The sequence below is a fragment of the Marmota flaviventris genome, chromosome 18, assembly GCF_047511675.1.
Source record: "Marmota flaviventris isolate mMarFla1 chromosome 18, mMarFla1.hap1, whole genome shotgun sequence".
Taxonomy (NCBI): Eukaryota; Metazoa; Chordata; class Mammalia; order Rodentia; family Sciuridae; genus Marmota; species Marmota flaviventris.
The window spans coordinates 48,344,203-48,357,680 of record NC_092515.1 but is presented as its reverse complement, the minus strand read 5'-3'; the positions used below and the strand labels follow the sequence as shown (position 1 = coordinate 48,357,680).

The 13,478-nt window shown below is 40.1% G+C and overlaps 1 protein-coding gene and 1 long non-coding RNA gene across 2 annotated transcripts; one reads left to right on the top strand and one right to left on the bottom strand.

Annotated features, from left to right (window-relative positions):
* Positions 1-825: 825 nt before the first annotated feature.
* On the bottom strand, positions 826-3,497 carry LOC139702677 (uncharacterized). Its single transcript, XR_011705237.1, has 3 exons — positions 2,496-3,497; positions 1,653-1,770; positions 826-1,168 (listed from the first exon to the last, which is right to left on the bottom strand). It is a non-coding gene; the product is annotated as an uncharacterized lncRNA (long non-coding RNA).
* Positions 3,498-3,622: 125 nt separating this feature from the next.
* Psmd7 (proteasome 26S subunit, non-ATPase 7) lies at positions 3,623-12,363 on the top strand. Its single transcript, XM_027933219.2, has 7 exons — positions 3,623-3,803; positions 5,704-5,795; positions 7,003-7,095; positions 7,766-7,863; positions 8,403-8,483; positions 10,436-10,527; positions 11,366-12,363. Exons 1-7 carry the CDS (start codon positions 3,730-3,732, stop codon positions 11,808-11,810), a joined length of 975 nt encoding a protein of 324 aa, XP_027789020.1. The 5' UTR covers positions 3,623-3,729; the 3' UTR covers positions 11,811-12,363.
* The last annotated feature ends 1,115 nt before the right edge of the window (positions 12,364-13,478 follow it).

Genomic DNA, 13,478 nt, shown 5'->3' with positions numbered 1-13,478 from the left:
ACGGCTCCCCTCTCTGGCTCCGACCTCTAACCGCCCAGCAGGGCAGCAAGGATTACTCAGGGCTAGCAGGAGAGAGAGAGAGTGAACACGCCAGGGAGTAGCATTTTATTGGGGAACAAGAAATTCAGGGGATAATTCCATCCAATGAAGGTTGAGGGGGGACTGCACTCGAAGGTCAGGGTCAGTGATTGGGCCCCCGGGGTCAGTGGTCAGTCACACCCCCACACGGACGGGCTCTCTCATCAGGAAAGGGCCGGGAAAATTCCGACACAGCCAGAAGCCTCAGACCCTTAACGGGAGTCGCCCAGTCACGTGTCAGGATGGCTTCCCACAAGGGATAATCAGCCTGTACTGTCTGACATGTACCTCTGCTCAGGAGAGCAGTCATCTCACCATCTTGGCTCCCACACCTGTGAGTCAGTCACTGTTATCATCCCTGTTTTACAAAGGAGGAAATTGAGGCTTAGAAAAATGAGTCAACTATTTAAAATAACATAGCCAGTAAATAGGAAAGGCAAAATTCAAATCTGTATCTAACTTACAGCCCATGCTATTTTCTGTTGCCTATCTTCCTAGAAGGAGGTAAAAGAAAGCAAACTTTTAGGGAAAGATGCCAGAGGCGTCAAGAGTTTATCCTTTGCCAGATGGCTGCTCCAGTTTCTCCATGCTCCAGTGAGCTTCCAAAATCTGCCTACTTTAGGAATCTCTTCAACTTCAGAGTATAGCACTTGAGCTGAGTAATGTTCCGTGACAGACCTAAATAACCCTCAAATAAGAAAGTGGAAGAAGCACAGCACACTGAGAAAATGCCAGAAATAGCATTTATTGAGCAGCTACTCTATGAAAAGCCTTGAGTGGCAGATAATGTATTGTCAAAAAACTTAGGTTCATGGAGATTTCAAAAATTGCCTGGTGCTTCTGTCACCTACTGCTACATCAAAAACCACCCAAATGTAATGACATGAAATGGCAACATTGATTTATTATTTCACAGAATCCTACACTCTGGGTCGAATTCATCTGGACAGATCTTCTGCTCCGTGTGGCATCTCCTAGGCTGGAACATCCACAGAGCTTTTTCACTCACATTTTTACCATCTCTGTTGAAATGGCTGGAACAGCTGAGAACCAGCCCCAGACATTCCTCCTCTTTTCAATGTGGTCTCTCCTGCCAAGTAGACAGACCTCTCTCATGATGGCTCAGGGTTCCAAGAATAAGCATTTCAAGACAGAAAGCAGAAAAGTAGGAATATTTCTGAATCCTCTATCAGCATCACACTTGCTAATTAATCTTAGTGGTCAGAAAAAAAAAAAAAAGTCACACACTGAAGCTCAGAGTCAGGAGCCACCACAGCAAGTCATGGCAAGCAGCTCTGACTTGAACTGGCATAGCTCCTGCTACCATATATAGGATATTATATGGGACTTATATTTATTATTTGTTTACAGTCTATCACCCTCTACAAGACCACAAGTTCAAAGAACTTTGTGTACTTCTGTGTAACTAGTGCTTAAAACATTGGCAGTTAGTAACTGATACATATTTGTTAAATGAATACTGAGAAAAACTTGAGAGACACTCCTTATAGAAGAATACCAAATTTAGAGTGGAAAAGAGTTATATGACAGAGGAAAAATTATTCTAGACACACCTTTGAGACAGCTTTTGCCCATTCCAGGTTTACAAAGGCTGCAAGGTTGTGATGTTATAGCTGGGCCCCTAAATCCAATCCATTCTATGCATCTATCCATGATATAGACCTAGAATTGCTGTTTTAAAACAAAAAGTCTTGGTGATACATGATTAACAAAATTTGCATTATTCAGAATTTTAACTAATTCCATTTAAATGTGCAAAGTTGCCGAAAGGTACATATTTTTTTTTAATTTCCTGAAGGATTCACCAGAAACTGGTAACCAGTAACCAGTGACCAGCTCTGAGGAGAGGAACTGGGGGCTCGGGTGAGGGGGGTTTGTGGGGTTCATTATTCTATTCTCTCTACTCTTGAAGGCTTGAAATTTTCCATTAAAAGGTTTCTTAAACAAGTCCAGCTGCAGAGAGGGCAATGCAGATGGGACAGGATCAAACTGAAAGCTGGAAAATCAATTAGGAAGCTAACACCCAAGTTCCTGGAAGAAGAGGTTTAGCAGTTTGGACCATGGTCAATAATGGGTTTTTCTCTAAGTGGAAAGATTTGAGGTGGTTTTACTTATATCTGAATATTCTCCATTTTCCACAGTGATCACCTGTAACTTGAATGAATTTTAAATTCAAAGTCGCACTGTTTCAAGTGAATCAGGATTAGAGATTCCCAAGAAGTCTCTAAAGAACTTGTTTAATCTACATTTGCAATGTGAACATAAGGTAAAATAAGATACAACTGCTAAAGTTTGAAATTCAGCATCTTGATGAAACAGATGCTATTCTTCTGCCTCAGAGTAGTGTAATCAGGAGCATAAGAACCGGAATCACAGAAACCTGGCTTGATCCTTACCAGATATGGAATCCTGGAAAGGTCCTTTCTGATTTCTGGGTCTTCATTTTTTTCCATATCAGTTGCATAATTAATCAGTCATTCATGTAATAATTGCTGAGTGCGTCGTATATGCTAGGCACTTTTCAACACACTGAAAAATATAAAAGTGAACTGCACAAGAGTTTATCTTCTGAAAAGGAGAGAATAGGTAAACTTCACCATCTGCTCAAAACTGGTAAATACTCCATAGAGAACTAAAGCAGAGATAAGTAGTGGGAGAAAGATGGATTTTTTTTTTTTTCTTTAAGTACTGGGGATTGAAAACCGTCCACCACTGCACTACATCCCCGGCCCTTTTTATTTATTTAGAGACAGAATCTCACTAAATTGCCTAGGCTGACCTTAATCTTCCTGCCTCAGTCTCACAGGTAGCTGGGATTATAAGCATATGCTACTGGGCAAAAAATAGAATTTTAAACAAAGTGGTCAGTAAAAGCACACCTTGGGAGCAGTATCTTTCATTTGTAAAACAACAAAATACCTACTTCCTAAGGTTGTTACAAGCCTTATTAACACAGCATAGGCTTCACCTGAATGCTTGTGAGGCACACAGAACTTCAGGTCCCAACCTGTCCCTATAGTATCAGAATCTGTATTTTAACAAGACCTATCGGTGATTTATAAGCATAATCGAAGTTTCAGAAACATTAATTCAAAGGATTAAATGTTTAAATACCTGTATTAGGACTGGCAAATTATAGAAATAGAGAGACTCGATAATTCACGGTTCTCTTTCCCTTAACATGACTATATATTTCTCATTAAAGATAACACTGAGTTTCTAATTATGAGATTAGAACTCTAACTTTCTTGTAGATAGAGTGGAAAACCTGAACAGAAAGCCAAATTGCAGACACATTAAAAACCCTGACTACATTAAAGTCACTCTATCATTGGTACCCCAAACCCAGTCTAATCTCCAGTGTCCCTTTAGGTTTGAAGTCAGGAGAAGCGCAAGCCGCGGAAGTCAGGACAGCTCCGCCCTTCTCCGGCCCTTTCCCTTCTTCAACATGGCGGCCCTAGCTACAGTACGGGCAATCTGCGCGAAGCACTCCGGGAGCGGAAGAAGACTGCGCGATGACTGCCGAACCGGAAGAGGAGGAGCTGGGCCTGGCGGATCCGCGGGTGTTTTTGCCGCTGCCGGTATTTGCGGATCTTAGGGCGCCGAGCCTGGCGTGCGGGGTGTGTCACGATGCCGGAGCTGGCAGTGCAGAAGGTGGTGGTCCACCCCCTGGTGCTACTTAGTGTGGTGGATCATTTCAACCGGTGAGTGGACGGCCCGGGGCGGCCTAGCGGGGCCGGCAGAGCTGGGGCTGCTGAGTCACCGGCACGCTGGGGACAGCGCGGCGGCCGCGGCCAGGCTGGGGACGCAGGTGAGACGGCCGCAGACCAGCCTCGGTTCATGAAGCCAGAGTGACCCGGCTCCACGTCCCCGCCGCCACTCGGGGGCCCGGGCTGCCTGTTCCTTTCAACGAAAGCTGGATGGTGCTAGAGTATGGAGGAAAGGGCAGGCTTCTGTTGGCACTGACCGCCTGCCTCCAGGCTCGTGCCTATCCGTCACCTCGCCCATCCCTTTTCAACAAAAAGACCTGGTGTCCTAGTAAGCGCTTCTGAGCCGCTGAGAGCTGCCACCGGAATTCTTTTCTCGCATCCGGAATAGCATCCTGGATGGGCGGTGGTGATAACCCCTGAAATTTTCTAGGTGGGAATTTGGTTTGATGCTATCTTAAAATGTAGACGAGGTGTCAGTTTCTCTTTGAACAACGAGATCAGTTAGAGATGGAGCATTAATAAATAAGGTGAGAAAACATCCCACAGATCACTTGGTAAGCTCCCAGTGCCTGCCACCTTTACTTTTTTAGAGCTGTCTATCCTGCTGGACCTGTTGCACACGTTCAGAAATTTTACAAGATAATTAATTAGCAATGGAAAGACTCAGTTGAGAGCATCTGCTGTAAAGTCTTGGTTACCGTGTGCCCATTTTCCTGCTTTGTACGACTAATTGAACCAAACACGAACTCAGGACTTAATGAGGTTTACAAAACCCACTTCAGTTCCATTGCTTGAAGCCTCAGCCTAACAGGATATGTGGACTTTTCTACTGTACGGTAATTACTGTTTTATTCCCATGAGACACTTGGTTAAGAGCATAGGTCAGGCAGATGCTGCTAGCTGCTGTGCCAAATAACACATGTAAAGTTTTTTGTTGTTTTTTAATGGATTTTTGTAGACCCAAAGAAAGCCAGTGGAAGTTTCCCTTGAAGTGTGGAAACTCAACCTTGAAGTGTTTACAGCTTCAGAAAGTATAAGAGCCACCAGAAATACAGAATCCTTAACTTTGATCCAAACTTATTACTGATAGGTTTACCAAACTGTATGTTAAGAAAAATACTGCAGTTAAAGCAATGTGAAACTAGCAACTGTTTATGAAATGTAATTCATTTTATAGGCTTCTGTCTTTCTTTAGTGTTGAGTTGTGTTGTGCCTTAACATTTACTAATGGTTAAAGAATTCTTGAAGAGTGATACACTTGTAGCTTCTTAGAAAATCACTGAGGAGGTTTGAAATGGATTTAGAGATTCTAAAGTAAAATCTAACTCATTCAGTCCTCTTCTCGTTGTGATTAGTCACCAACTCACTTCTGACTTCTCCCCACTACACCAGTCAGAGAGGCCACAAGTAGCACACTCAAGCCTTTGTTTGGAAATCACTTTATAAGCACCTATTCTTTACAAAGAATAAAGTAAATCTAATCTACTGGGGCTTGTAGGCATGGGGGAACATTCCAGAAAATTTGCAATGTAGAACCCAGGCCACAATACTGGTACTACTTTAGCATTTTTATTCCTGAAGATATTTCAGGATAGAGAAGATGAGGAAAGTTCAAAGGAGCATAGGAGAATTGTAAAGAAAAAAATAAAGTTTAAATTTTTCCAAGCATGAATTACTTTGCAGTCGATGGTAAGTAAAAGCTCAAAAGTTTATGAATTACTCCTTATATTTAGTATTGCATACTAATCTAATGTTATTACATTTGTTTAGAGAGAATAATTACGAAGTAAACCAAATTGTATCTGAACTGTTGATATTTGCCATTAACTATCTTAACTATTGGGGTCCTGTAACTGTATGTCTGTGCAGACTGACCATGTGTTTTCTCATTTAGAATCGGCAAGGTTGGAAACCAGAAGCGCGTTGTTGGTGTGCTTTTGGGGTCATGGCAAAAGAAAGTACTTGATGTGTCCAACAGTTTTGCAGGTAAAAGATAAAGTTTAAATTTTTCTGAGCATCATTAAAATGTCGATTTACTTTTCAAAATAAATACTTATTACAATTGTGTATTACAGCCCTGAGATTCTATTTCATAATGCTGAACTAGACCAAAGGCTACACTTTAGGCCAGACCACTAAATATTTTAACTTGCAAGCTTTGTGGTCTTCATTTCAACTGCTCTTCCTTCTGTTGAAGTTCAAAAGTATCTACAGAGGGGGCTGGGGATGTGGCTCAAGCGGTAGCGCGCTCGCCTGGCATGCGTGCAGCCCGGGTTCGATCCTCAGCACCACATACAAACAATGATGCTATGTCCGCCCGTAACTAAAAAATAAATATTAAAATTCTCTCTCTCTTTGAAAAAAAAAAATTTTTTTTTTAAGTATCTACAGAGTATGTGTAAACAAACAAATGTAGCTGTATTCCATTAGAACAGGCCATGTAGTCTGTCAGCCCCTGTACAAAACTTTTTAACCCTGGCCATGGGTAGAGCAAGAGGAGATACAGAGACCTTTAACCTTTTACTTTACCGTGAATCCTTACAAGAACTTTACTTTTATGTTCCATATATTATTGTTTTTGTTGTTGTTGTTTTGTTTGTTTGTTTGCAGTACTGGGAATTGAACATAGGGCCTCACACATGCAAGGCAAGCACTGTACCACTGAAGTACATCCCTTGCCCATTTATCTTTATTTTGAGAAAGGATCTTGCTAAGTTACTCGGTCCTCCCTTGAATTTACAATCTTCTTGCCCCACCCTCCCAAGTAGCTGAGGTTATAGCTTTGTGCCACCATGCCCAGTACTACATGTGCTTTTTTATGATCAAAGAAGCAACAACAAATACTGGTATGACCTCTGGACTAGAAGTCACTAACTCTAGTGTCTAAAAGAACCAGCCAGTGAGGCAGTTTGCCAAATGAGAAATACTGGGAAAGGATGGGCCTTAAAACTGAAGAGTATGTGTCCTTTTTATAGGCTTTACCCAGTAATTGCCAGGTCTTAACAGTTTTTTGAAGATAGCTGAAAAAAATCTAGATTTTTTTTTTTTTTACTGAGGGTGACTAAATAAAATAAAATTTAATGCTGTTTTGGACAAATCAAACATGTAAAAATAATCCAATCTATTCACTTGTGACTTGTATTCTGGATTCCTATCTAGCACCTAAATTAAATCTTAATTTTTTTCTGTCTAGTCCCCTTTGATGAAGATGACAAAGATGATTCTGTCTGGTTCTTAGATCATGATTATTTGGAAAACATGTATGGAATGTTTAAGAAGGTTAATGGTAAGTGTTTCTAAGAAGGTGTTATGGCATGATGTTGACTTATGTATGCGTGTATATGTATATTTTCTTAATCTATTTGTTTAATGTCAAGGGCCCTTTCAGTTAGCTAAACTTAAGTAAGATTGGTGATAGTAGAGCAATGAAGTTGAAGTAATGAAAAACCACAATAGTAATTTATGGCCAGGTTGTGCACTAGGATTGAGCAGGAGGTTGGGAGATAGTCCTCTGATTTCATCAGAAAAGCGAGGGCTATCACATCCCCTGCCCCCAGGGGATTTGATACCACCAGCCAGCATAAATACCTCTCTCACATGTGTCACTTTCATGTTATTTCATCCCAGCAGCCACATTGCTTTGGAAATTTTTATTCCCACAACTCTGCAGTTATTGCATATGTGACATGAACTTGCATTTGCTTATATATTGCCTTGGAATTGTTCTCTAGTTGTTTCATGAATGACTGGTCTCGTAAACTAGTCGAGGATATAGATATCTCTAGGTCACACACTGCCTATTTTTTGAAAATTCTGTTTTTGAGTTTTAGATTTCATAAGTTTAATTTCAAGGTTTAAAATAGATGTCTGGAATTTCAAAAAGGTAAAGGACATAACTCGTAAGCAAATTGTATAGATGGTGATGAAACAACTAAAACCTAGTTTTTTCTTCCCAGCCAGAGAAAGAATAGTTGGATGGTACCACACAGGCCCTAAACTACATAAGAATGACATCGCCATCAATGAACTCATGAAAAGATACTGCCCTAACTCAGTAAGTGTTCTCTTTTTAAAACTCTTGAATGATATTCTTTGCCAGCCAATTCAGGAGCATCTGAAGATAGATTTGGGTAGTGAGTCAGTTCACTGCGCTTTCTCTGTAAGTTTGTTGTGTTGATTGTTATCATTCTGTGCAGTATTCTGTAGCCTTATGGATTTAGTAAACACATGCCTGCTAAGTACCTGGTATGTGACTGACAATACTTTCGGTAACTGTATATTCTCTTTATAAACAAGAACACAGAGGTTTGCAGTGCTTAATATATTCTGAGATGGGGATTAAAATTTTTGCCATCTTAACTCTGATTTCCTTGTGCTCAACAACCACATTCTATGACCTCAGCTTTTTCATGGAGGGAAATACAGAGTGAGAAAACAATGGAATAATTTGAAATATAAATTCATTTTTGCTTAAATTTGTCTCATTTCTGATTGAATGAATGAAATAGCTTTAGTAACCATCACAAGAATGGCTGAAATTATCCCTTTTGTGTGAAATGTAATGTAGATGGCTAAGCTGTGTTTCTTTGCCAGGTATTGGTCATTATTGATGTGAAGCCAAAGGACCTGGGGCTACCCACAGAAGCATATATTTCAGTGGAAGAAGTTCATGATGTAAGTCATCTTGCTGTGAACTCAGGAAATGAGACTGGCATCTCATTTGGGTGATAAGTATTTTTTCTTTTCCATTTCCAAGTCAGATCTTTTTAACAAAAAGAAGATAGTTGATTTCTGCTAACAGTCTGCTCTTAGAGTTTTTTTCCCCTTGAGTTTTTTTGTTGTTGTTTTTGTTTTGCTTTAATTTTTGTTTTTGGCTACCAGAGATTGAACTCACGGGCACTCGATCACTGAGCCACATCCCTAGCTGTATTTTGTATTTTATTAGAGACAGGGTCTCACTGAGTTGCTTAGTGCCTTGCTAAATTGCTGAGGATGGCTTTGAACTCACAATCATCCTGTCTCCTACCACCACACCCATCTCCCCTTGAGTTTTTGAATCACCAAATTTTAGAAATAGGAGGACCAAGGAAATTTAAAATTATTTTCAAAAATGAAATGGAGGCTCAGAATAGTCAAAAGATTACTCAGAAATATTCACAGCAAAGGAAATATGGGATCTAGGGAGCTTGGCCCTAATCTCATACAGTACCTACTGTTGAGCTTCCTCTGTGCTGGTGTTTTCTTCTCCCTGAGGATTCCCAGTTCCTATAGACTAAATTTTGGGTTTTCAAATGGAATAATTCAGAGCTGCCAAGACACACCTCTATGATCATTGACATCTGAATTGCATTGATATAAAAGTGCATAGTTGCCAGAATGTAGTTTTTCCCTCTTTCTAGGAAAACAACTTAAATTCTAGGGTAGGACTTGATGTAAAAATATGTTATGAGCACAAAATATTCATATTTAGGGTATCTGCCAAAAAGCTCAGTCTTAACTTTCGAAAGCCAAGAGTTTGAGAAATGGATTAAAGACTGCTTTTGGATTTAGATATGTAATATTTATCCTTATCCTCAAAATTTGGAAAAGAATATGTAAGTGTTACTTGCACTAAGCCCTATCCTTCTCTTTTTCTTTTTGTATAATCCCAGGAAGTTTAGATCCAAAGTTATTGCCTAGTTGCAATAATGCTTTCATCCCTGATCTTCATCCAGTTGATTTTAGTTAATTTTTAACACTGCTTCTTTAGAAAAGGAATTGAGGCTGTGTTTGTGTACACACACACACACACACACACACACACACACACACACACACACATATGCATAACAGTGAAGATGTTGCTTAATAGAGGACACAAGGCACTTAAGGGTCATATGAGAAGGTGAGACCAGAAAAGAAACAACAGCTAATGTTTATAGCACATATTGTAAGTGACTTGCCCAAGATCCTGCAGCTCCCTTATTTTATGCGTGGCAGGCCAGATTTTGAAGCCAAGCATTCTGGCTACAGAATTTTCTTAGCCCTTACATGAGATGCATACCCCTTTATTGCAGTAGGTCTAAGAAAAGTATCCCTTGAATCTCATCAGTTAGTCACTAGATGATCCAGTGAACCATATCCCCCATGGATCCTTTCATTAAGACCACCAGAAAACCACTTATTCTGATTGCATTATTTCTGGTGCTGTGGCTAAAATTCATATTTTCCGGTATGAGCTTACTTCAAGTACTCTGTATTTTGTCCATTCTAGAAAGAACAATATCCTTTGAAAATCAACCTGAGACTTCCATGAGCATTCATCTCCAGTGTGGGATTGAGGGAATTATCAGGAATTTTTCTTAAAAACAAACAAAAAAGATTTTCCTCAGAAAACAATTCAGTGGCCACTACAACAGACAAATACCTAGCCATGATGCCCCAACAGACCTCATCACTGAATGCCAACATGGTAATTTTAGCTTTGAGGCTAAGCTTTCAAAGTAAACCTGACCCACTCTTGCTGTGGACAGCTTGGTAAATGCACATGAAATTATCTGACTAAGAGAAGACTCAAGGTGTGAAAAGGAATGCATGCCAGTTTGCTTGTTGGAGGTGAATAACAACTGCTATGCCTCTTATGCTAGGATGGAACTCCAACTTCGAAAACATTTGAGCATGTGACCAGTGAAATTGGAGCAGAAGAAGCTGAGGAAGTTGGGGTCGAACACTTGTTACGGTGAGGTCTTCCTATAGCATCAGAATCATTAGCTGCCCAGGATGATGCAGGGTGTGAAGAAGAGACTTAAGAGGAGTTTTGAGACCCAGGTTCTGGTTCTGGTCCTGGCTGTCCATTAGCAATTCTTTAGTTTTGAACAAATCACCATCCCTTTTGAGGCCTTTGGGTTTTTGCCCATAAATTGAGGTGCTCTAATGTATCTTGAGTTAAAATGTAAGCCTGTAATAGGAGCAGGTGTGTGAAGTGAACGCAGGTCTGTTCTCTACTTGATGTCCTTTCCAGTTAACAGTCCAGTTTCTACAGAGTATCTTTATCTTGGATTGTTTTTGTTGTTGTTTGTTTTTTAATCCTCTCATCTATATAATCCTTATTTGAAAAGGGTCATACTTTTTGTCAGCCTTCTAATTCTGAAAATTACAATAACTGATTGAAGCTTCACATTCTAGAAGTGCAGGTAGAGAAAATTCTATCCTTCATAGGAACAGGTAAGTTGAGGTGGCGAGCTCCTTAATAAGAAGGTTATCCAGAAAGTTATTGGCAGATCTGAACTGTTGGCCTAAACAATTTTTTTTTTTAATTATTTAAGTAAAAATGGTTTCATTTTAGCTGTTACAGGCATCTTTTGAAAAAGGTCCTATGATAAGAAAGATAAAATATGGGCCCTCAAATGAAAACAGAATCGAGTTGCTTTATATCCAACTCTATCAAATGGGAAGAAACATTTTTTTCCTTTGAAGCTTGCCCTTCCCTACAAATCTGGTTGTTTTCTTAGAATGTGAAAACCTACATAGTAATAAGATATCCTTATGCTTTTTCCTTCCTTGTTATGGTTTTACAGAGACATCAAAGACACTACAGTGGGCACTCTTTCCCAGCGAATCACAAATCAAGTCCATGGTTTGAAGGGACTGAACTCCAAGCTTCTGGATATCAGGAGCTATCTGGAAAAAGTAGCCACAGGCAAGCTGCCCATCAACCACCAGATCATCTACCAGCTGCAGGACGTCTTCAACCTGCTGCCTGACGTCAGCCTGCAGGAGTTTGTCAAGGCCTTTTACCTGAAGACTAACGACCAGATGGTGGTGGTGTACTTGGCCTCGCTGATCCGCTCCGTAGTTGCCCTGCACAACCTCATTAACAACAAGATTGCCAACCGGGATGCAGAGAAGAAAGAAGGGCAGGAAAAAGAAGAGAGCAAAAAGGATAGGAAAGATGACAAAGAGAAAGATAAAGATAAGGAAAAGAGTGATGTGAAGAAAGAAGAGAAAAAGGAGAAAAAGTAAAACATGTAGCTTTTTTTTAATTTGTAAATTAAAATCTTATAAACTAAATCAATGTGCCACTAGAGGGTTCTTTTTCACTTTCAGTGCTTGTTAAAAGGCTGTCCTGATGAGAGCTCTCTGCCTCCGATCATTCTTGCTGTGGCATTATGTGATGTAAAATGACAGAGGGACTGATCTCCAACTCAGACTGCAGCCTCAGCTGCGTGCGTTGGGGATTATGATAGCTCAGGCTTCAGATTGTGAGAAAAGTGAAGAGACAAACAACAACATAACATTTTTGGTACTCTTCATACTTTATAAACAGGAGTTGAATTTTCCCCTCTTGAGAGATTCTTGGGGGGGGGGGGTCTCTTTCTGATAATTGGCAAAATTGCTAAACGGAATGTGTGGATTCTGTACATTCTCTGGCTTGTAAACCTTGAGTTCTGACACTTCTGAACTCTTGAGAACCACACCACATTTTGGACCTGCAGCTCTGGCATTATCAGGGCTTGGGGTCCAGCTTCATGTATTGTTTACCTTCAAAGACACAATTAAATGGCTTGGTTTTTAAGTCTGTGTTCTAGTGGTTTTTGGCTTTGGGAGTAAAGGTCCACTGTCTTCAGAAGCAAGATGATGTTTAATTAAAACCGCCTTGAAGAATTCTTTTAGACATATCTTTTATGAAAGAAAGGGTCTCAGTCCTTGAAATAAAAATAAAGCAGGCAGACTGCTAGAGAACTGTCCCCAAGTCCCAGTTCTGCAGGCACAGTATGTACACCTATAATCCCAGCAGCTGGGGAGGCTGAAACAGGAGGATCACAAGTTCAAGGCCAACCTCAATGCCCTAAGCAACTTAGACCCTGTCTCAAGAAAGTCCCAGGTTCTAGGTTGTGCCTCAGATTCTTCACCTGTGAAGTAATAGATTCAAGACCATAGAACAGTTGCTCCACAGAAACACATTGATTTGCAACAGCAACAGGTCTGAAGTATATCAGGCTCAAGGTTAACTGGGATGTTACTAAGAATGGAACAGTTTCTCCAGAGTGTGTGCACAGGGCTCCAGTGAAACCAATTAATCAAGGTAACAATCATTTGACACACAGCAGTCATCTTGATCATTAATTTCCTTTCTTGAGCTGTTAGAACCGCCTTAAAAGTTCTCAACTTCACCATGTGGATTATCAATGTTCAAAACTTTAAAATAAGCGAAGTGTAGTGGTGCACATGTATAATCCCAGCTGCTCGGGAAGCTGAGATAGGAGAATCACAAGTTCAAAGCTAGCCTTAGCAACTTAGGCCTGGGGATGTGGGTGAGTGGTACAGAGCCTTTGAGTTAAATCTCCAGAAATAAATAAATAAAAATAAAACCTTTAAAATACCATAAAATAATAAAAAGTCAAATGAGTCTCAAACCAGTTCATGAAGTTATTTGTCTCAAGGTGATGAAACATCAATTTTTAGTCTGTAGACCTACCAAAGAGCTAGTCTTCTGCTGGGAGTTGCTATGTAAAGCTCAGCTTTTATTCTACATAAATAAATATAAATAGAGAAGCAGCCCACAGCAGAAGTCACTGAGGTTAAGATTCTTAAATAAGGGAAAATGAAAGGGAGTGACTCTTAGCAGTCAGACTTCATGTTGATTGACAGCTAACTGAATAAAAGAAATGTGAAATACATGTGTTAACA

Excerpts from the sequence above, each read along its gene's own strand:
- Psmd7 (XM_027933219.2), top strand. The coding sequence starts at position 3,730 with ATGCCGGAGCTGGCAGTGCAGAAGGTGGTGGTCCACCCCCTGGTGCTA. Across the intron at positions 7,096-7,765 it reads AATGTTTAAGAAGGTTAATG|CCAGAGAAAGAATAGTTGGA; the intron begins GTAAGTGTTTCT and ends TTTTCTTCCCAG. Across the intron at positions 7,864-8,402 it reads AAAGATACTGCCCTAACTCA|GTATTGGTCATTATTGATGT; the intron begins GTAAGTGTTCTC and ends TTTCTTTGCCAG.